Below are 24,457 nucleotides of genomic sequence, written 5' to 3' on the forward strand. Positions count from 1 at the left end.
TTGCAGGCTTTCAATATCGTGGAAGAACAATTTTTCTTAAAAGTCTCCTAGAGTCAGCCTGCTAACAAGTGCTGCACATTGCCATGTAGAATAGCCAGATTAGATTCCTTCTGTTCCCCAGGCTAGCAAAGGCTGGAAATGCTGCAAAGATGGAGTTTACTGCCCCTTAAAAGAAGAGTCTCAGCCATTGCTGAGGGATACTTACTGGCCAGATTTAGGGTTAGTTATATTCCTGTTTGAAGGCTGTCACTGCACTAGTTGGGATGAATTGGGAAAGGGCATATAAAATAAGGGAATAAACCCTGTCTAGTGAAGAACGAATGCTCTCAGTGACATACCTCAATAGAGGCTATTTCCAATTGAGCTGAAAGCTCAAGAGAAGACAAATTGCTGAGCTAAAAAAAACTCCTAAAGCTTCAAGTTGCATAAATTCCCAAAAAAAAAAACCATTTCAAGTTCATTAACTTGAATTCAGCAAAGTTGTAATATTTTATAAATATTAGTTCTGAAAAGAAAGTTACAAATGATTGGTTACCTCCCCCCAGATACACAACATTGAGCACCCATGACATAATCCCAACTCCCCTCTCACATAGGACAAAAGATGAAGGCTGCATGGGTTCTTGTCTGATTTATTAGCTTAGAATTCATTACATAAAGTTTAAACAATAAGGCAATACTGCAACAAGTCATTAATGTATTCATATATACTCAGGGGAGGCAGCACATTCTTCAAGCCAAACTAGATAGTGCCGCTCAATGCACCGATTCCAGCTTCTGCAGCCTCCCACTGTAAACCGTTGAAATAAGGTGTGCAACAGAATGATGAAGATACATTTGTATCAAAAGTTCCTGCTTTTCATTTCCACAAATTTAATATGGAATTCATGCTAATTTTATACCTTAAACACTCAGGTGCCTTCTTAACACCTTACTGTGAGCAGTAACAGAAGTAAATGTAAGGACCCTTGTTTCCAAGTACAACATTAAAATTTGATGCTCTGTTACATCTAATTAATCAATTCTAATTCTTTAATAAAATTTCAGTGATGCATCTTTCATGCATGAAATGCAGTCAGTACTTATGAAAAAAAGTGATGTGGTTGCTGTCCACTTCACACAGAAACAAAGCCCCACAAACAAATTTCTAGGCGATACCTTTATTTTTACAGTTTATATTTTTGAAATGACAGTTCAGAATACCCCACATAGCACTGCAAGTGCCTTAAGTGTGGACAAACTAAATATCCTATCAACCATTTCCAAGCATTCGTACAGAAAACCATAACATTGCTGGACTGGCTTGTATTCTGCAGACGAGATGTAGTACAACACATGGGGAATGCGGAAAGTTTAAATGGGAATTAGGCTTTTTTGGATTCCACTTCAATGGTCCTAGGCCCCCTTTTCTTTCTTTTTAGGGAAGAGGGTGGCTCGGTTGAGGAGAGACATGGTTTAAAATTAGATGTGTACTTAGTTAGTTGTTCACTGTCCAGAACTTGTGACATGTACATTGGGCTCTCCCTGTCAACAATTTGTTGTTAATTCTCTCATGCCGTACGGCACAGGTAAGACACATTCTAAACACTGTCCAAGTCATTCTGACAATTGGCCCAATTCTAACCTTTTGGCTCAATGTGTGTCCCTCCATAAAGAGGATTTGGGTACCAGAAAATAATGAACTGGAGAATAAACATCGTCAAAAAGTATGAACCAGACCCGATGCGTTTAGAGAATACATGAAAGTGATATTTAACTAGTAAAATAAGTACTTCTGCATTCTGGAACTTCAGGACAGCTAAAATATTTTTCGGTATTCTCTTTTCAGCCAGGCCTCAATGGAACCCCCTTCTCATGAGAAGCAAGGGCTAATTCAGTTATCACAAACAGTGTCTTTCAAAGACCTGAAAGATTATTGAAGCAAAAACCCCTAGCTCAAGTGAACAGTAAATTAAAGCCGACTTTGCTAGTTATTTAGGCTACGGCAGAAATATGACCAAAACACAAGCAAACCCCATACTCTTACTTTAATACTAGACATTTGAGAATAAATATTGATTACTCATGCACTGTGTAACCTATTTGAAATTGTAAACATACCACGGTTATCTCTGCTTTGTCTGTCTATCACCTACCCCAGCGACCAAAGTGCAACATCCTCCTTTTTACAGGAGGAGACAGTGAAAGTTTTCCCGTGGAACGGAAAACAAGTTTTAGAAAGAAAAAAGGTGGATAAGAAGCCTTCTTATGTCTTCAAAGGAGGGGATTTTATCCCTTCTCTGATTTTTTTTTTTTTTAAATAAAGCTGACTATTTGGGGAACTAACAAAGAATAAACTCTGATCTTGCATCTCTTCCCTTCAGCAATCGCTCATTAGTATTATTAGTGTAAGAGAAAAGCAGGACTCTTCTCCATTCGGGCATGTCTGTCCTTCCTTCTCACTCGGCAGCAGAAGATCCAGCTGTATGTGGGTTTTGTCCTCTGCAAGGCACCTCCCTCCTCCCCACATTCATCGGTCATAACACAACAAAACTCATTTTGTATGCCAGGTGCTGTTGCCACCCATACAACCAATCGCTTTTAATAACTATATCTACAGGAATATAATTGCTGTGGTGATGATAGGGAAGTCTGCAAAATGCAGGCGTGCAGTCGGGTTCTGCTGGGGCACCAAAGCTTATTTACATGAAACGGTGCGTTTTGTGGTGTGGTCTCTAGAATCTGCTCGTGCCCGATTCTCTGCAGTTAGATTCAGACTCTGGGGAATTCATGCCCGAGTTAAATATACATCGAATGGTCAGCTGTTGTGTCTCAGGTTCGATCTTGACTCTTCAGAAGCAGCTCATTGCTTCCCGAGCACTCTTTTTAGATTGCTACCAATGCCATTAACCGCATGTGGCCCTAGCCTAATCTTCACCTTGTTTTCTGTGTGCTGAAACTTAATCACCTAGCTACCTTTTCTCTTTGGCTTAGCCCCCAGTTATAAAAATTAAAACAAAAATCTCATGAAATGAATTTGTTTAAAACAGAAGATCCCTATCTCAACTAATAATAATAATAAAAAAAAAAAAAAAGTGGCTACATAGTGTTTTAAATTAAAGATGTTCCAGGAATACACGTTTTCCTCCTCAACTGAAAATTTAAATAAATGTCCCAAAGAAATACTGCACCATGTTTTCTGTGCCGGGGGCGGGGAAGGCAGATAATGTTGTTCTCCCATGAATGGGAAAAGCCCCTCACCTCCAGATTCCGATAACCACTTTATTTTGACACAGGAAAAGGAGGATTGTGAATATAATTGCTGAGGGTTATTAGTCAAAGCTGCTGGCAGTATTTGATCCTTATAATTGGAAGGAAGGGCAGCAAGGAGAAAAGCAGACATTTAAGGGGCACTGCTAAGTTTATTTGCACTGTGTATGTGTGTGGGGGGGGGGGGGGGCAGTCATTTTAAGGGATATAAAACTAAGCACTCCACATTGGCTGAATGTCATTTACGTAACAGATACTAAAAATGGCTGAATAAGCATAAATGGTGCTTTTTAAATAGATGTCAAACCACGGTGACTGTGGGCATAAATATGGGCTTCAGCTGGCTAACATAGATGAATGCAGCTATGCATGGGAGTCTGTCTAGTCACACAATAGAATCAGCAGGATCATGGGGGAAGGACAGCAACAAGACAGGGATGTTTACCATCTCTCCCAAGTAGCCCACAGCTCGGTTCAGTCTCCAAACATCAATACTTCCTCATCCCTTGCTGGAGGTGACAGCATTCGGGTGTAACATAGGTTTATGAAGCAGCTATCTTGAGAATCTCAGCAGTTTCCATTCTTCTGGTGAGAGCCTACCTAAAATGCTGCTGCCATCTTTTACCGCCAATTCTGAGTTCTCAGAGGACCAGTGGGCCTAGATTGAGCTCCACATGGTGAGTGAGCCAGATCACCTCCAAGCTGGCGTCACCTTCCTCGATGGAACGGATGGGAGCAGTCAGGTTTTTAAACTCGTGTTTCAGCTTGAAGCTCACTGTAACCTCCCCTTCTTCAAGCTGAGGGACCACCTTGATAAAAAATCCAACTTTGTTGGCTTTTCTGAAGGCCACAATACTGCATGGGGGGAAAAAAAAAAAGAGCACTTAGGATTACATACCCATCTCTATCAAATGACTGCAAAGACGAATCTCTCTCTAGCAAGCCTGTCCAGATTAATTATTCATTTCTTAAACACTGTAATCGATGCAACATGGAAAGCAAGGAAACAGAGACACGGAGAACTCTAATCGCATTAATGCAGAAGTAGATACACGAGCTCTCGATCCCCTGTGAATCTTACTCAGCTCTCACTTGCCATGTCAGAAGAGAGGATTACCTAGCGAAGGAATAAGGCAGAAACCAGGAGAACTGGGTTCAAATCCTGCTACTGCTACCCACTGTGATCTTGAACAAAAAAAACCTATCTTCCGTTGCCTCAGGTTCTCACCTAAAGGTGAATTTTAAAAGCTTTACGCGTGCGTTAATTAAGGGATACATGAAGTCGTCGGGCTCGCGCATGCCGAACGGATTTCAAGAGACGAGACGGACGCATACCTCCCGCAGCGCGCACATCTCGAAAGTTTTCAAAAAAAGGGGCGGGGCATGAACCCGCGACGTGCGCGTAAATACTGACGCGACCCAGCGTGCGCTGAGGCTCCCTGCAGCGTAACTTTACTTCTGCTATGGATGACGTGTAAATTAAAAAAAGAAAGAAAACTGGGCAGATTTGAAAGGTTTTAAGGACTGGGGCTAACTGCGGGGAGTGAAGGCTCTTAAATTAGGGGCTGTGGAGGAACTCTCTCTACTGGGCGAACCGGGGATGAAGTGGTAAAACTGGGAATAGCCTTGGGGTGTGCCCCCCTTTTAAAATTCTCCAACTTATACGGTAGAAGCGGCATTAACGCGTGCGTCCACTTAAAATTTTGCGCGCGGGCAGGCTATTTTATAACATGCGCGCATGCGTTATAAAATGGCCACGTCCCTGGGTGTGGGCCGACTTATGCACTCAAATGTGTGCATGCACGCCGGGTTGAAAGTTACAGTCTTAGGTGGCAAACTCTTGAGGCAGGGCTTCCTTGTACCTGCATGAAATTGGTTATAAACCATTCTGGTTCAGAGCATTATATAAACGAGTAAACACCACCTTCATTTCAGCTTAAGAGATCTAACTGTACTGACTTTTACTAGTAAACTGTACCCACGTAAAGCAAAAAAATAAAATAAAACAAGTTATTGAGTATAGGGATGCACCTTACTTCAGCTAAATTCAACCTTATCATACAGGAAGAGTGGAACTCACTCTGGGTCATCCTGAAAATCCTGTGGTTCCGCCAGTTCATCATATTCTGCAGCTGCATCCTTCCCAGCTAGGACCAGCTCTTTGGAAGGAACCAGAACCTGAAATAATATAATACGAGTGCTATATTATTGTGCTTGACTTCAAAGGATGGTCCAGCCGGTCTCTCAAATGTCTCTTTCGTACAGAGCTTAGCTTTGCCAAGCCTTCCTGAATCTGGTGGGGAGAGAGACTTCCGCTGCTGCTCCGTTGATTGGCCAGCAGACGGCGCCACGACAATACCTAACCCTTCTCCCGTCCCAGTAATTTAGCAAGTAGTGCTTTACTGGCTAGCACAGGCAGACTCTGCAGTGATAGTACATGGGGTTACTCTAAATTATTATACCGCTACACATTTTATTTCCTGATTTAAAAAAAAAAAAAAAAAAATAGCTATATAAAACGCCTTTGTAATGTATGCTTTGTTTGTAATATACTCTAAGCATTTTAAGATACAGCTAAATCAAAGATGCTTTTCAGTACTAAACAATAGTTTGTTACATTTTATAAACATGGGTGAATTGGAAATATAAAAATTAAATTATTCAAAATATCAAGTTGTCTGTTCCTTAGCCATGGTGTCCTCTTTCAGTTTTATTCCAAATGTCCTTTTTTAATCCTCATTTTATTTTTTGTATTTTACAGGCTTTTTGTTAAAAAAAAAAAAAAAAAAAAAAAGTAAGTGTGCACCTTTTATTATGGCTACAGTCCCTTCGAATATTCTTACTTTATAGGAATCAGTGAGATACTCACATAGGGTTCTGATAAAGTAAAAGAATGAAGAAATACAAGCATGGATGGTACAAAACTGTGCCACTTAACATATATTTGATGAATTAAAATGGACAACTATAGAGCAAGTGCGCAACCAAAGAGAGGGGGTGATCAAGTAGCTGGACTGAATTATCATGAGCGATACTGGGTATCTGCATTAGATACAGGTGAAGCTGGTAGTTTGAGTGGTATAGTGTATGCTGAGAGCCCACTGGTTTACAGCATGGTCTTGTCCTCCAGTCTGAAGCTAGTTCCATGTCTGAATCCCAAGTGGTTGAAGTAAGCAACAATGCTAGGGAATAAAATGGCTGCTACTGGGTACTGCTGGGCAGAAAACAAAAGACCTGGTTGGCAACTCAATTAAAAAGTACCCCAATGCAAGTGACTGGATACCATTGATACATCTCAGGATGACGATTATATTGAAATTAATTTAAGCACTGTATCAATATAATTTATGCTTTTAAGTACAAAGAGAAACAAGTCAGTGAGACCAATGATTATAATAGGGGATCACAGTGAATAAATTATCACCAATTCTATGTATGAAGGTCTCCTAAGAAATTAATACGCATTTCTAAGCGTTGCTAGGTAGTGATAAGTAGGTGGGGACTTCTGATTTGCCTTAATGTTCCCTCCAACCATCAGCACAGAAGGACAATGCTTTACTAACTAAAAACTTCTGCCGTTTTAGAAAACGTTCACAAGCATCGAATCCAAGTGTTGCAGCAAGAGGACACAAGGAACGCATCCACATGATATCGTTTTGCAGCCTCTCTTATATTCTACCACTGTAAAGATCTGAGACAGGCCAGATAAGAAATAAGCTAAAAGTTCAATTTAATAGCACTACAACAACCTGAAGATGAAAGAAATCATCTGTACAAGAAAAAGGAGGACAAAGTCTACATAAAGTCTACAATGTGAGAACTTCCCTGGCTACTCATCTCTTCTCCACCTTAACATTAAAAAGAAAAACATACAAGGAGGAGAGAAGGAAGTCAGGCAAGGACAGCCAGCAGCAATACCTTAGCGGTGCTGTTGATATCGTCCGGATCCTCCTCCTCACATGGGTTCAGTGTCACGTGAGTGACGCTCTCCACTGGGTTGGTGAGAGTCAGAAGGACTTGACTTTCCTGGGTGGGGGAGGACAAAAAGCAGATTAAGGGTCTTATTTAAATGAGATCCAAACTGACTCTGGCATATCACCACAAAGTTACAAATTATGGACCAAGTTACTGATATTTGTTTAACAAAAATACTTGGACAATGCGACGACAGTAGAGTACATCAATCGTCAGGGCGGAACGAAGAGTCCTCTGGTAGAGCTGGAAGCGCAGGAGCTGTTCGTGTGGGCCGAGAAACATCTGATGAGACTACTTGCTTCTCATGTGGCCGGAGTGGACAACTTGCAGGCGGACTTCCTCAGCAGACAGCATCTGGATCCGGACGAGTGGGATTTGTCGGCAGAAGCCTTTGCCTTGCTGCAAGCAAGATGGGGCAAACCAGTGACAGACCTCATGGTGACTCCAGCAAATGTGAAAACGGATCATTTTTTCAGTCGCAGACAGGAGGTCGGATCGGAGGATACCGACGCTCTTGTGCAACCGTGGCCAACACACTTCTTGCTGTGCATGTTTCTTCCGAGGCAGCTCGTAGGACGGGTGCTGCGGCGCATCGAGATTCATCCAGGCAGAGTGATTCTGCTGGTGCTGTTTGAAGGGATATTCGGAGCCAGTGATTGCAACTTTGCTTCAGGCGAGGAGACCTTCCACTTCAATGGCTTATTGTCCAGGTGTGGAGTGTTTTCGAATCCCAGTATTTCCTGCAGCCCTTAAAAGTGGACATCCCGCAGATCTTGGCCTTCTTGCAGAGCAGGTTGTCTAAGGGGTTAGCATATAATTCCCTTCGAGCCCAGGTAGCAGCTTTGGGTCCCCTGAGTGGTAGGATTCAGGGAAGACAGCTGGTGTCTCATCTGGATGTAATTCGTTTCCTAAAAGGGGCAAAGCATCTGCGTCCTCCGGTGCGGAAGATCTGTCCGGCATGGAATCTGAATTTGGTTCTTCGGGTGCTGTGTGGCTCTCCTTTTGAGCCAATGTGGAGGGCGTTGTTGAAGGATTTAAACCCTGAAGACTGTTTTCCTGGTGGCCATCTATTCGGTCAGACGAATTTCGGAGCTACAAGCAATGTTGTATAGGGATTCTTTCCTGCATTTTTCGGACGATGGGGTTTCTTTATGCATGGTTCCTTCTTTTTTGCCGAAGGTAGTGTCCTCTTTTCACCTTAATCAGGTGGTCGAGCTTCCGGCATCTCCGAACTTGACAGCTGATTCTTCAATGGCTAAGGAACTTCTTATTGGATGTGCGTCGTATCCTTTTGCGATATCTCAAGGAATCCCTTTCGGAGATCTGTTCATCTATTTGTTCTGTTCAGTGGAACAAAGAAGGGAAATAAGGCTTCCAAAGGCACTATTTCTCGCTGGTTAAAAGAGATGATAGCTTCGGCTTACATCTGCAAGGGCCGGCTGGTGTCAGAGGGCTTGCGAGCACATTCCTCTAGGGCACAGGCGACCTCATAGGCAGAGGGCTTTCTCCACGGGAGATCTGTCATGCGATGACGTGGTCTTCTCTTACTTTTACCAAACATTACCACTTAGATGTGTGGGCTCCAGAGGAAACGATGTTTGAGAAGAGCATATTGCACGTGGGTCTTTCGGACTCCCACCCAGAATAGAGGGGCTTGGGTACATCCCACTCGCCTGGACTGATCCGGGGTACAAACAGGAAAGGAAAATTGCTTCTTACTGGCTCGTTTTCGTTCCTGAAGTAACACGGACCAGTCCAGAGACCTATCCTTGCTTCTGGATACGGCTAAGCTGATTGAGCTGGCATTGGATATAATCAGAGTAAAGAAAACTGTACATAGTTTTGTTAAATCAAGAGGGCTTAGTTTGCAGGGGCTCCAACTTTAAGTTTCTGTTCGCCCAAGGTTTATTGGGGTTTGTTAAGGTAGGCATTTTGACTTGGGTACAGGCAATACTGAGGGTCTGCAGGTGGCGCACTCAGTTATGTAGCAGTGTCTCAAAGTTTTATTCTCTGCCTCCATCTGCTGGTAGGGATGCGTAAACCCACTTGTCTGGACTGATCCGTGGTACTTCAGGAACGAAAATTAGCACATAAGAACCAATTTTCCTATATGGGGGAATTAGTTACAAATAAAATCAAGAAAGTAACACATTTTAAATGATACCTGGCCCCACAAATTAATTCTGAATATAGTACCTAGCTTTTAGAAAAAAAAAAATGCAAAGAATTAAAGAAAAAAAAAAAAGAGAATATGCGACTTGCAGAGAGAGTGACCGAAAAAACTCTTGCCAGAATGAGTTCTTTGATCGTCATGTCCTCTCTTCTACATTTGAACTCCTAATAGCCAATACACCGAAGTCTCACCATTTACTGTAGAGGTTACCCGCAGTCTAATGCAGGGGCTCTTAGAATTTATAGGTGCATCCAACTTTTAGGTCTCTATATAATGTCTTCCAAAAGCTTTCTGAAAGAGGTACCAAGCTTCACCGAATTTATTAGTTTTCCACTCTAAAGTTAAAGTTAACTCCTCCATTGCAAATTCACCATACTTTCGTCCCATCTGTCAGTCAGGCTTGGGCCTATATTAGTTTTGCACTTTGCTGCTACAGAAACTCTAGCCATCACTAATAGATGTGTTATTCATTTTCCTTTTGTTGGGTAACTATTTTTGTATTGGTATACCTACAAAAAAAAAAATGCTGGTCTTCCAAGGAATCTCTTTTCGCCATCCCATCCTGTCTTTCAAACTCCAGGGATCACCAGGCAGCATCACAAGCCCACAACCTCTCCAGAATTTTGTTCCATGATCACGTCTCAGCTTATTAAACCTTATATGTGGGTTAGATATTGCCTCATTATAATTTTACAATCATTCTTCCAAACTGCATTCCATGAAACCCCAGTCAGAGTTCCCTTCTCCACAACCACCACCACCAATTTGTAGTCCCATTTCATGCAGTAATTTAGTCTCTGGGCTTCCGAGTAAAGCCATATTAAAAGGGAAAGCACATCTACTTGATTTCCTATTAGATAAAATATCCTCAGAAAGCTCTCCTTCCGCTACCTTCAGGCTGATTCATTTGCATAAAGTGTGCCATCTGAAGGAATGCAAAACCATCTTTGTTCTCCAAGGCAAATGTGTCTTCTAAATCAGAGAGGGGACTCTACTGCCTCCTTGTAGGGGCTGCTCCACTGTCATTAACCCTTTCTTCCCTCCAGGTTTAAAGACTTGAGGGCTGTCTAGATTTCCCATGAGTGGAGCTAGAGGGAGAAAACACTTTACAAAAGCCTTTTTTTTCTTCCCATATCATCCCAGACTAAAGTGTAGGACTAAGCACAACTTTGTAATTTTTTTCCCCAGAAAATGCTTCATTTATTCTCAGCCCTGTAATTACTGGCCTGAAAGTTACTGCGAGTAGCCTAAAACGAGGTGATGTCACATTAGTTACCACCTTCCTCTTTGAGAGTCCGCATTAAACTGTTTATTGAATTGAAGAGGCAGCAGCACTCACCTTCATGTGGCGCAGATTGGGGATGGACATGATCCTCACTTCTGGGATATAGTTCCTACACGTGCAAGAAAAAAAAACAAATAGTGCACATGAATCGCTCGGAGATATTCTACTCACTAGGGAGGACTGAACTGAAGCTGTGAATCCTGTAATTATACATTTAAAGGTTGTCACAGACCCAGTTATTCACCTCTGTGCATCAGCCTACTGGAATGGGGATCCGTTAGCAGGGAAGTAATCTGCCCGTATTACTGGTTGTTTTTGTAATAACGCGAGTCAGACAGCAGGTCAATCATTGTTTGGCAAAATAATCAATCTATTTAATCAACAAGCAGTGTAGAGAAAAAAAATCCATTTGCAAAAAACAGTCAACTGGACAATTCTGCATAGGGAATGGTAGAGAAAGCAAAATTCCTTACCAGTAATGGGCACTCTAGGAAGGCAGTTCCCACCAGTCATCCACTTGGATGACGTAATCTGACAATGCCAACATAGAACACCTTTCCAGAGCTCTCTCGGAAATCTTTAGAATCCCTCCGAGCAGGCGTGGCAGCTCCCTTGGCATTGCACTCAAGCAGCGGGTCTCTGTTCTAAAATTAAGCTAATACACTCAACTCCAGAAGAGAAGGGATGGATTTGTAGGACTGCTGCTTTCAGAAAATGCCGGTTACAAGGAATCAACATTGCTTTCTTTGAAGGCAATCAGTTCACCTTAGTCACACATGGTACCTCCTAGCTAAGGGCTGTCTTCTAACAAAAAGGAATGAACAACCTTTTTTTTAAATGGGTTAAAACTCTCATTTATTTATGTTTTTGCATAGGAAGGCAATTCCAAAAGAATGAAAGGGCACTAGGAGGGTCGGAACTGTTCTCAAGAAGAGATCAGGTCCTGCGGGAACCGCCCCCCCCCCCCCCCCTCAGACACTGCTCCCACTCCCTCAGCGACCCGGCACTCACCAAAGTCGTCCGTCCCGGCCCTGCACCACAGGCCAACTTTCCTGGCTGACCCTCTGCAAGCAAAACCCAAAACAACTTTTTTTTTTTTTTTTTTTTAAACAAAAACTTTACTAAAAAAACAACCAAAAGGAAAAAGCCCTTAAAGGGATACTTTCCTGAGGGTGCCAGTGGTGGAGAGGAGGGGACCTCGGGGCACGAAGAGGGAGCCAGTCCCCTAACTATCAGGGACCCCGGAATCCACGGGCATCTACAGCCAGGGGTATCCATCATCCTGTTCGCCTGGCTCAACTCAAGTGATGGCCCACTAAAGACCCTGGCTCCTCGAGGAGCAGCTCCCAATTTTCCAACTCCAGATCAGTCAGGACTGCAGGTATGAACCTCTACCATCTGCTGGAGATAGAGAAATACGCTCGGTAATGTAGCAGTGCCTCAAGGTTTTGTTCTCTGCCTCCATCTGCTGGTAGAGATGCATAAACCCACTGGTCTGGACTGATCTGGGTATGTTCAGGAACTCCTCCTTACTACCAAGCATGTAAAAAAGAAATAGACAACTGCCATGTCTCTCCCCATACCTCTAATGTGCTTCCTCTTTCCCATGTGTCCCCCTCATGTAGCACCTCTTCTCCCCATCATGTTCCTCCCCCTCCCTCTGTCTCCCCTGCTCCAAAATCCTCTCTCTCTCTCAGTTACACTGTAGGAGCAAATTCAGCTGATCAGCAACAGCATGGGGGATATACTAGAACTTGGCACTAAAAAAGATAAAAAGGTACAAATTTCCTCAAGCATTTAATCCTTTTATTTTAAGACATTAAGTAACCAAAATGCGAGACCTTCCCCTAATTTTAAAAACTGGTTGAAATTTTCAATGCAAAGGACACTTTTCCAGGGCTGTTTTTCGTCTTCCCCTCCCCCCCCCCCCCTCCGTCCCCCAAATACCTTTCCCTTGGCCTAGGTTTGTCTGTATAGCTTGCTCTGAGCTGTCAAGGCATTCTATTCTAGGAGGGTTGAATGGAGACTGAAGCTACAATCAGACATGTTCTAAGGAAAAGACTGTTGTGCTTTGATGTGCGGTGCTGCTGTGCTGATAAGGCAAGAAGAGCAAAGCAAGGAGTTGCAAGGAAGCAAGGCGTTTTATTTTAATGTAATTTGAATTTCTGCAGATATGCAGCCTTCCCCAACTCCTGTATAGCAAACTTTCTCCTAATCAGGCCAGTGGTTTTCCATCAGAAAAGAAAGATATACTTTCCTTTTTCTAGAACTGATACCTATGAAGTTTGACTGCTTAAGTGCTTTTAGAAATGATGATAATAATTTAAAAAAAAAAAAAAAAAAAAAAAAAAAAGGTAAGGTGGTGATTGAACTCTATATAAAATTGTTTAGCTTCTTGATTTTAGTCAAGCTGACAGTGTTGTGCTCACAATGCCTCCTCCATCCCATTTCAGATGCTGGTGGCATCAGAAGAGCAAGTCTGCATATCAGGAAAGGGATAATGGGGACTACATACTGTATTATAGGAATGAAGTTGATGTTATTTCATGATTACAAGATAGGGATCAACCTAAAAGTCTAGTAACGTGTGTTTGTTTGGATTTTCCGAAAGCAGGACCTCCCAAGTAACATTTTTTTTTTTTATATAGAATCTGATTATTTTTGTTCCCTGACGTTGACAAATCTCTCTGCTGGAAATGTTCTGACGTCTTCAAACTTGGTTGGATCAAGCTTGAAGGAAGATACTGATCTACAGCAAAATTAAAGCTACCATGAGTTGAACATTTACGTAGATTAACTGGAAATGCCTTCCAAGAATGAAATTTATTGCCATGCTTTCTGTCTCTAGTTACGCATGAATGCTAAATAGAAAACAAACAAGGACACAGCCAGGACTAGATGTCCAACTCTTTATAGGTATTGGGATTTATATTTATAAAAATAAAAAAAAAGGCAGTACAATGCAATCAACATTGCAGAATACTCACACAGCGACCAGCTGGATTTTGAACTTGATAGATGTTGGATTGAATTCAGGTTTACTCAAATTATGTTCACATTTCTGTAAAAAAAATAAAATAAAAAATAACCCCCACAAATGCATTTGAGTATAGTGAAAGAGGCAGTTTGTGCATGATGCAAGAAAAATGTCTTACTTCGGCCACAATCTTACCATGTACTTTCCACCTGGGCATCTTTTGCCAATGCTGCCTACAAAAGATTGCTTATCTCTCAGAATCTGTAACTTGTTTAACATGTTAAACCCCCAGTACTCTTAGGAGTAAATAATCAAACAGCTCACTCACATTAGTGCAAATGCTGTAAACCAGCCAGTCAGATTTTCAGGATATCCACCATGAATAAGCATGCAATATATTTGCAAACAATGAAGGCAGTGCAATGTATGCAAATCCATCTCGTGCATATTCATGGTAGATATCCAGGACAGATTTGGGAACCATTGTCGAGGGTCCTTTTTACCAGCTGGGATTGTACCAATATTCAAAGCAAAATTAGGTGTGCAGTTTTGCTTTAATCTTTCCTGTGGGTACAGGTAGTCATGGTATTTATTTATTTATTTATTTAGAGTTTTTATATACCGGCAATCATGAAAACATATCTTGCTGGTTTACATAGAATGGGGGTGCAATAAAATACATAGAATTTAAGAACAAAGAACTAGAACTGTGGTGACAGAAGGTACAGTTACATTTAACAAGGTGGCCAAACTTGGAGTAGGAAAAATAGAAAAGAGGATAGAAAATGGTTAAACAATATACAATTTAAATGTAGTATACAAAATAGATAAATGTTATAAACAAACGGCAAGGTGATTTAGGAGTTATTGGATTGTGTCATTGAGTTGTGTCCGGAAAGGCTTGCTTGAATAACCAAGTCTTAAGTTTTTTCCTAAAATTTGGGAGGCAAGGCTCCTGTCTGAGGTCTGTAGGAATGGAATTCCACAGTAGAGGGCCAGCTGTGGAGGTGGCACGATCTCTTACGGTAATGTGTTTGGTCGTTTTCGCTGGGGGAACCAGGAGGGAACCTCTATATGCATCTCTGGTAGGTCTAGTGGAATTATGTACTTGGAGAGGGAATTGGAGATCGAGAGTGGTGAGTTGATGTATAGTTTTATAGGTGATAGTTAAGGCTTTATACATGATGCGGAAGTATACGGGTAACCAATGAAGCTCTTTCAGGATGGGTGAAATGTGGTCTCTTTTCCTTGCGCCTGTCAGAATACGGGCAGCTGAATTTTGAACCATCTGTAGTGGTTTGGAGTATGATGAAGGTAGACCTAGCAATAGGGAGTTGCAGTAGTCCAGTTTCGAAAATATGACTGCTTGGATGATCGTTCTGAAGTCTTTAGCGTGGAAAAGAGGTCTTATCCTTTTCAGGACCTGGAGTTTATAGAAACAGTCTTTGGTTGTTTTGTTGATGTGTGCTTTGAAGTTTAGCCGGTTATCTATTATCACTCCTAGGTCTCTAGTTTGTGTGGTAGGGAGATTGGTGGGAAGAGTACTGTTGTTGGTGTTGTTTTCAGGTGAGATAAGAAGGATCTCAGTCTTGGAGGAATTTAAGATGAGGTGTAGACTGTTGAGTAGTTGTTTGATTTTTTGGTGGCATGATTCCCAGTAGTCAAGAGTATTAGAGTATGTGTCTTTGATGGGGATGATGATTTGGATATCGTCTGCGTATAGAAAAAACTTTAGATTGAGGTCGGTGAGAAGTTGGCATAGAGGAAGAAGGTAAATATTGAATAGAGTCGGAGATAATGAAGAACCTTGTGGGACTCCTATGGTAGAGTCAAATCTTGAGGATTCCTTGTTTTGGAGTTTGACTTTGTAACCTCTATTGTTGAGAAAGGTTTTAAACCAGGAAAGGACGGTGCCTCTGATTCCTATGGATGACAACTGGTTTAGGAGGATAGCGTGGTTGACCGTGTCGAACGCTGCGGATAGGTCTAGCAAGATCAAAAGGAATGAGTTTCCTTTGTCGAGGCCCAGTAGGAGATGGTCTGTCAAAGAGATAAGGAGAGATTCTGTGCCTCGGTTTTTTCGGAATCCGTGTTGTGGGGCAAAGAAGAGATTATTGTCTTCGATGTAGTTTGACAGTTGAGAGTTGACTAGTTTTTCCATGATCTTGGCAATGAATGGGAGGTTAGCAATGGGTCGGAAGTTGTTGGGGTCCTTCGGGTCAAGGTTGGGTTTCTTTAGGAGTGGTGAGATTGAGGCCATTTTGAGATCATCTGGGAAGGATCCTTGGGCTAGAGAGCAGTTGATGATGTTTGTTAATGATGTGGCTATTGAGTCAGGAATAGATAGGAGTAGTTTGGTGGGGATGTGGTCAGCAGGATGAGACGAAGGTTTCGTCTCATCCTGCATTTGAATTTTGTGCAGGGAAAAAATTTTTCCCTGCACAAGGGAAAAAATTGCATTTGAATTTTGTGCAGGGAAAAAAAACCTATAATATAACCTGCATTGATGTGAAAATAATCTGTGCATATCATTTGCTGCCCCGATCTACCTCTGCTCTGGGAATGCCTCCTAAGTATGCACGGTGTAGAACAAAATCCAAAATCCAGCTGGCGGCCGCGAAGAACACACAGACATTTACCTCGTACTGTCAGGAGGCACTGCTAGGGTGAGGGGTGAGCTCCGGAGAGGAAAACAGCATGCCTTTTCAAAGCTATGCCAGTTATTTCCCTTTACATTTTTCCCTGCACAGAAAAGCAGCTGCAAATATCTCAGCGACTTTAGAAATGGCCGATGGTCCATCTAAGCCCAGCATCCTGTCTCCGACAGTGACCCCTGGCTCACCTGATGAAAATGCATGTTGATGGCCCTATTAGGTATGCGCGCAGGATACAGAAAGTAAAATGTGAAGCCAAGCCGCACATTTTACTTTCAGAAATTAGCACCGACCCAAAGGTAGGCGCTAATTTCTTCCGGCACCAGGAAAGTGCACAGAAAAGCAGTAAAACTGCTTTTCTGTGCACCCTCCGACTTAATATCATGGCGATATTAAGTCGGAGGTCCCGAAGAGTAAAAAAAAGTTAAAAAAAAAATAAAATTTTGAATTCGGCCCGCGGTTGTCGGGCCGAAAATCAGACGCTCAATTTTGCCGGCATCTGGTTTCCGAGCCCATGACTGTCAGCGGGCTCAAGAACCGACGCCAGCAAAATTGAGCGTCGGCTGTCAAACCCGCTGACAGCCGCCGCTCCGGGCTAAAAGGAGGCGCTAGGGACGCGCTAGGGTCCCTAGCGCCTCCTTTTGCCCGATTCTACCGCACCACCTCATTTGAATACTGTATCGCGCACACCGGTGAATGGCCGGGAGAGCGGGCGTTCGTCCGCTCTCCCGCGTTTTTACTGAATCGGCCTGAAAGTTTGAACCAATCTCTGAGCACACCCCTCCCGCAAACATCACCATCACAGATCTGGCAGAAGACACATCCATGAAAAGCTTCCTAACCCAAGCTTCCTTTCATGCCACAACACCGAGGTCAACCCTGGCACAGCAAGCAAAGGAAAAGGGTTCCCTCAGCTTTAGATTTCAGAACATCTGCAAAACTTAAAGAAACAAAAGCTAGTTCTTAGAAGTTTCTTCTCTACAAAAAGAAACGTACAGGTGTGGCAATACTCAGAAACACAACCACACCCTTTCTTCTTGACACTGCGGGTACATTTTCCCCTCCAGCCGTATTTTACCTGGAGAGGATACTTTACTTTCATTCCAAAAATGCTGAAGTAATTCAGCCTTGGGCCTTGCACACCACACCACACCACACCCTAGGTGTGGTACAAATGCACAAGCACCCCCTGCTGTGCCATTCCTCCACGCATATCATCGCCACTCCAGGACCCAGTTTTATGCCTTCAGGCATGACCTACCCGGCAGCGCAGGGACCGTTTGATCAGAAGGTGCTTGTGGCGTGGGTACAGCTGGGAGGCACAGATTGGCTGGAAATCTGGCTGGAGCAGACGCTGCCGCAGGGTAGTCACTGAACAGAAGAAATATTGTAAAAAAGGTTCAGCTTACAGTTTTCCAAATACTGGAAGGTTTTGAATGACAAGCAGTGAAAGCAAACACTGAAAATATAAGCAAACAATTTACAATGTGGTTTAATTAAATACTGGGGGTGCAGCGTTCTGACCCCCTTGGGCGGAAGTCAGATCAACGGTCCTGAGCATCTGTTACTTAAAAAAAAATCACTAGAGGCTGAGCATCTCAGTACAGTACATTAGGTGTTTTGTTGTTTGCTTTCCTGGAGCAGTTTCCGGATTATACGTACACTGGCAGTTGCTTTCTTATAGTCCTGTGCAGAAGGGCATTTAAATGTATATACTTATATGAACTGAACAAAACACATACGACGACATCTTCTCCCATATACAGGTGGACTTATTGGCTTTAGACACGTTAATGTGGCCAACCTGACATGAAATCCTGTCGACTAAACATCAGCAGGCACTGGCTCCAAACGCAGCAGGAAATCTGATGCTCACTGCCATTAACATGCATCACTTTCATCAAGCTGCACTGCCCAGTGTTGTTAAAATATAAATATTTATACATACATACACACATTCATTCATATGCTTAAATACACACACACACACACAATATCAGGACATACAAGAAAAAATAAAAGACCTAGGAATACAGCATGGCAGGAAGCAACAGAGCAAAGAAGCTAGCAAAGAAGCTAGCATTGCTGCTTTACAGTGATTCATACCTCCAGAACCCTATTTCTGAACTAAGAATTTAGCAAAATGACAGCTAAAGGTCTGCCACATCCAAACCAAGCAAATCAACGTTTTTGCATCAGAATTATGCTACTTCTGGCTTCAGCTGGCTCAGAAGCTTGGCTGAGCTGAAAAACGTCCTCTTTTGCTGCAGCACTATAAGCCCTCGACATGACATCCTTTACTCTGGTTGTCGTGCACATATCTTGACCACGCCTCCCGGTGAACTCTTGTCGTGCGTCCCCATTCCCAAGGGAGGGTCAAACAGTGCTTTACCTTTGGAAAGCGGGCTTTTTGAAAACTGCCTGCCCTATTTTTTTTTTTTTTTTTTTAATTTAAAAGATTTTATATTCTGCTCCTATCCGAGAGTTCAAAGCGGAATTCTTTTAAGTACATGCACAATTAAAGACAGAGACTAAAACGCCCCAAAAGACAACAGATGTGCAGGGCCTCTCTGCCTGTAAGAGGCGCTCTCGAGGGCAGGATTTGCACTTACACGCACACACGTTTGAATTTTCAAAAAAAAAGCGTGCAAGAAGGTTCTTCCTCGATGTACTACCCTCCCAGGTTAGCAGGCGGAGATGTGTGCAGGTAGATTTTCAAAGGGAAAGCATGCCCATGCTTGGCCTTTGAAAACCAGTGCCCAGTCTGTGGGGAGAATGCACCAGCGCATGATTTTGCACCAGCGCAAGCAGTCATAAGATTACCCACTTTAATGGCACGCTCCTTTTTCCTGCACGTTGCTATAATTTCATTGCAGCAGGATTTTCAGCTTGTCGTCTTTTGAGTCGGCGAAAGGCTTATTAAAAAACAGAAGAGAAGTCAGCACGGTGAATCATTACCCTCTGTTAGATTTATAGGTCTCGTGTAATAGTCCTCGGGTAATGGTTCCACTTCATCCACAGCCTGCGCAGGCTCAATCTTTATTTCCTTCTGGTCCTCTCCTTCTTTCAAACTGAAACGATGAAATATTGTCATTCGTTCATATAAAAGCAGCGGAAAAAGACTGAATATATAAACTAAGCATATATAAGCCATGTTTCGGCACTCCAGGTCCATTCATCCTCAATCTTTAGGCGCACTGACGTTCACTTGGGTTCTAACACACACCAGCATTAGTTTCTGAACATCGTACGACAAAAACTCAACAGACTGCCCCCTCCCGAAGGCAGAACGGTCCCGTCTTTACATGTGCACATTCTAGCCTGCGGTGCATTTTTCAGTCTGTCCTAAATCAGAATCCTAAAAGCAATAACTTGCACGGAATGAGGGTGAAAATGTTATAAATTGTACAAAATATTTAAAAAATACATTGCAAGAAATTAAAAGAAAAAATGGAATAAAGAAACCCAACGTTCTGGGGGAGGGCCAAAGACGTTACGTATTTTTCACTCACAGGCTTTGCGCCAACTCTCAAAGCAAAAATACGCAAACCTCACGCGGATACAGCGTGCGATCCCTTGCACCTGCTTTCTGTGCGGGGAGAATTTGGCTGGAAAAGTACCTGCAAAGGTTTGAAAATGCTATCACCCATGTGGTATCTCACCTCCCCTGGGACGCCTCCTCTCAGTGCAGCTAAAGGTGCGTGCACCGTGGAACGGCCCGCAAACCTTTAGCCACACAGACGTCTGGCACTTTTCACACAGCTGATTTACCTGCGGAATCGCTTGGAAAATGGACTTCACCTCGTTTTATACAGGAATCACATGCGCCTGAGAGGGGGGGTAAGTGCCATCATGACCAAACCCTGAAACTGGGCACACGGGTCTGTGTGTGTGTGTGCATGAGCCATCATCATACAGGGGGGGGGAACCCATAGACAAAAGATCTTGCAGCAGGGAGAGTAGAGATTCCAAAATAATTTAACCAACATTAAAAAAAAAAAAAAGAAAAATATTAGTCCAAATTAAATATATAGAAATGACAAAATAAAGTACAAAAAAAAAAAAAGCAAGAAAATAGACAATGAACAAGGATAAAAAATGAAATTAGATAAATAGACAGAAAAAGAAAAAAAAAAATCAAGAGATGATGGAAAAAACCCAGAAAACTAAAAAATAAAGCCTAACAAAAGCTATAAACCCCAAACACAGAAAAAGAAGGGCTGACCCACTGGCTCAGTGACCATGGAGGACCCGGAATTCAATTCTCAGCTCCAGTCTTCTGCTCTCCTGGAAGGCTGGGGATGGGGATGCTGCAGAGGCAGTGCTCACAACCCTTGGGGGAAAGAGCCCAGTCTTGCAGCACCTAGTGGGTGGATTTAGGAGCCATGAGAGCGAGCTTCGGCCGAGGACTGTCGCTGCAATGACTGGACCAAAGTAATTTAGGACAGGGGGGAAAATTCCCAGTTAGTTGCACATGAAAGCTCATGGCACAAGATCCCAGTCCGGTTTCGGACCGAGATGGAAGCCTAAATGAGCAGAAGGAAACTGCAGGGCCGAAGACAAAATATTAATAAGTAAAAACCAAACACCACTCTCCCCCCCTACATTTTCTCTCCTAGCTAGTAACAGGTGAGGCTAGTGCTAGAGTTCCCTACCCAGGACGAATATTATGCTGTAACCTCTGAAGTACTTTGATGCTACTCTTAGGTGCCAAGTGCTGTAAAAAGTTCTGTCTGTCTGTCTTCATGCGAATGTTTATAGGTTTGCGTTTGTAGTACAAGATGCTCAGATTGAAATCAAAGCCACAAACCTATCATTTCTCCTCGGAGTGTATAATTCAGTTCACCAGCTTCCCACTCCTTTTCTGATATTTACCTCCCTGCCTGGTGCTGGCTGTATTCCCTTTTAAGTTAGATTTTGAAAAGTTTGAACTTGAACACTCACGAGAGTCCAGTAAGGGCACTGATGGGCATTCCGGACCTCTGACGCTGGAGACGGGTTCCGCGTCCGTACTTGTCCTGGAGAAGAGTGAGAGAACTCAAGTTAGGGAAAAAAAAGACACATTTTGCTCATCATCATGGAACTCCCCCAGTCAGAAATGTATTTCTGCATTAACAGAAAGACCAGCAGCATCACAACGACAAGAATTAATCAAGGAAAGAATCCCTGCAAGCTATGTCTACAATATATTTCAGAAATAATCTGGTCTCCAAACATTGAAAGGTACAAATTAGTGACAAAAGTAAATGCTATCATTTTCCAGCATTTCACCCAAGACCCATTTCCTCCAGCCCATCTACCTCATCAGGGGACTGTGTTATACACAGCAATGGCTCAACTGGGTCTTAAACTATTCCCAAACGGATATCCCATGCCAGATCCAATCGCAGCAATTGCACGTCAGCTACTCAAAGGCCTCTCCTTCGTTTATATTTTATTGTAGTCCGACTTGAGGGCAACTTTGGCAAAAGGCAGAATATCAAATGAATAACCCACGCACTCATACATCATCCAATAACCTGCAATCCATATTTCACCGATAGGCAGCTTTGTCCAGCAAGGGTCACGATTTTAAGCTTGTCAGTGCTTCCGCAAATTAGACGTTTTCCAAAAAACCCTCTAAACTTGAAAACAAGCGTGCAGTGACCTGAATCCCATCGATCTGTATAAATTCTATCAACTCGAATGCCCCAAACATCAAGGCATAGGTATGGATTTCAGAAATCCAGGGTTTTACCTTCAATGCCAGACTCTCGGCACAGCAATGAAGCCTTGGCTGCATTTTCCCAGTAACCCTCTCCAATTTGAGAAACAGACATTTTTACCTCATTGGGAATAATGGAATCAGTTTTCCAGAAATGCTCCACCTCTAAACTTAGGCACTTAAGGGTTTAGAGTCTGAAATTTAGGTTGATGCTCAGCTGAATTTAGGGACCTAAGAAGTAGTCCCATGTTCAGAAGGGTTTGTTCAGCTAAGTTCAGACTTAGCCGGACAAACCTTGGGTTTTAAATACCCCCTCCCCCACCAAGCGGATAGGTACAAAAAATAACAAGAGTGAGGCGGTGCGGTAACACCGATAGTCCCCTTGTGGTAGAGAGCAGGCGTCAAGTCATCCGGAGAACAGGACTCATTTCTGAGTGCAGTCAGACGATGAAGGGAATGAAATTCATGCCCACGGGCTGGGAGCTGTCCGAGCTCCGGGCACTTACATATTAAGCAAGCAGGAGGTGGTAAGGGACTGTAGGGCTCCTGGCTCTGCATCTGGGAGCTTTCTGGGAGAATCTGCACCAACATAATTTTCAAGACAGATAGGGTGGCTACTTAGCATCTTTTTGGTTTCTTTTTTTCATTAAAAAGATTTGGGGGCAGCCACCTTTGTGTTTTCAACATGGGCTGGGGGGGGGGGGGGTTGGAATTCCCTCGTGGCTCACTCGCACATTTCATTTTCTATGTTCAGTGGCTGACCCCGTTCCTGACTACCTGGCTGATCTGGAGTACTCAGTCAGCTTCCTCTCCGGCTGTACACTCAAGCAGCGACGGGATCAGGCACAAGATCTTTAACGTTAGCAGGAAAGGAACTTACCACTACGTGAATAGTGTGTTGCTAAGCGGTATCCCCATGGCAGCAGTAAGACAGAGCAGATCGGTTATACAAAGCATGGAGCGTGCACAATGCAGAGTAAAAAAGCATTTCATGACGAGCGCTGTATTTAGGTGGGACCTCAAATGGTTCACGTGCTAGCTTCTCTACAAGAGAGACAAGATCATCCCCTCCCCCCCTTAGAGGTGTAGAAAGCACCTTTTTAAAGGACAATACTCACTTTGGAATACATGCCCAGTACTAATGTACCAGCAGGCCCGAAGAAGTGGACAGGAGGCGTGAAAACTATATATATTTTTTTTATAGCTGCTGAATAAATCAATGACAGTGTCAGCGAAACCTTGACTCCATCTGCTGGAGGGGAGGCAAAACCCAGGGTTCGTACAGGGAACAAGTTTTTAACTTTTATTTAGCACTAGGATTCCCCATAGAACAAGAAAGCGCTACAGAAATAACCCAGGGATTCAGACCTAAGAGTCAAACAGAGGAATAACTAGACAGAGCTACGAAAATTAAGCATGCAAAAGGTCCATATTCAGCCGCTGGCCGTCTAGGAAAGTTAGCTAGAAAAACTTATGCAGCTAATTTAGCTGGGATATTCAGCAGTGCAGGCACACAGCTGAATATAAGTTTATCCAGCTAACCTTAGGCCTGCTCTCTGTTTGCCCTAAAGGTACTTGGTTATGTTAACATTTATCCAACTAACAAGCCAGAAAACTGGTCCCACGCTGGAATAGCTAAGCTTTTCTGCTGGACACAAGGTCAGACCAGCGGGATTTTTAAGTAACTTTGGCACAGCCAAACGCACTGAATATAGATCTATAAAGTCTTTAAAAGTGGCACAAGGGCAATGCATTCTTATCTGAAGCTAAAGGTAGTTATCCAAACAGAAAGCCTGGTTACTAATAGAAATACTAAACACATTATAATCATCAGGTAGCAAGGCACGTTACTGGGGGGGGGGAATACATGAGTTTACATAGCTTCTTACATACAAACATGAGTTGGTTAAAAATCAACCTCCGTCCAGAACGTTCAATATTCTTTAAAAGTTCTCAGATTTTGCTCTTCTGCTTTGTCTTGTCTGTTTGTATTTTGCACCCACTGAGTAACCCACCACTGCAGCGTCCTTCACGTGGTGGGCCATGTTCACCAAACTCTGAATAGGTAAAACACACACCACACCACCAACAGCTGCCAAACCTCACACAGCTCTCGGGTCCCTCCACTTTCCTATCCCACTCCCTGCTCCATCCTTTTAAACACATCCAAATTCAGCATTTCTGCACCCTCCACCACAGGCTTTCATATTCTCTCTCTCTTATTCCACCTCTCCCCCACACGTCCCACCCTTCCTGCAGCTGCCGCCTCCCCTCACCTTGTGCATCCTGAAACGGGAGAAGCTGTTGGGGGCAGTCCTGGGACCGGTGGCAGTAGCAGCGAGCGAGCGCAACGCTCCCAGACTCTGGCGCCTTCCCCTCGCCGAGGGGTTTCCTGATTGGGAAGGGGAACCCCCCACCTGTGTGAGAGGGAGACGGGGGG

The 24,457-nt window shown here is 43.2% G+C and overlaps 1 protein-coding gene across 2 annotated transcripts in view; it reads right to left on the reverse strand.

The window, feature by feature from the left end:
• Nucleotides 1-618: 618 nt before the first annotated feature.
• DCTN4 (dynactin subunit 4) overlaps nucleotides 619-24,457 on the reverse strand; it is a 70,806-nt gene continuing 46,967 nt past the window's right edge. For both annotated transcript variants that reach the window (XM_029583223.1, XM_029583222.1), the window contains exons 6-13: nucleotides 21,258-21,331; nucleotides 19,272-19,384; nucleotides 17,575-17,684; nucleotides 13,670-13,743; nucleotides 10,737-10,791; nucleotides 7,168-7,275; nucleotides 5,330-5,427; nucleotides 619-4,104 (exon numbers count right to left, since the gene is read on the reverse strand). In XM_029583223.1, coding sequence (XP_029439083.1) covers nucleotides 3,891-4,104; nucleotides 5,330-5,427; nucleotides 7,168-7,275; nucleotides 10,737-10,791; nucleotides 13,670-13,743; nucleotides 17,575-17,684; nucleotides 19,272-19,384; nucleotides 21,258-21,331 — 846 coding nt within the window. In that variant the 3' untranslated portion in view covers nucleotides 619-3,890. The remainder of the gene's footprint in view (nucleotides 4,105-5,329; nucleotides 5,428-7,167; nucleotides 7,276-10,736; nucleotides 10,792-13,669; nucleotides 13,744-17,574; nucleotides 17,685-19,271; nucleotides 19,385-21,257; nucleotides 21,332-24,457) is intronic.

This window comes from Rhinatrema bivittatum, chromosome 18 (genome assembly GCF_901001135.1).
Source record: "Rhinatrema bivittatum chromosome 18, aRhiBiv1.1, whole genome shotgun sequence".
Lineage (NCBI taxonomy): Eukaryota > Metazoa > Chordata > Amphibia > Gymnophiona > Rhinatrematidae > Rhinatrema > Rhinatrema bivittatum.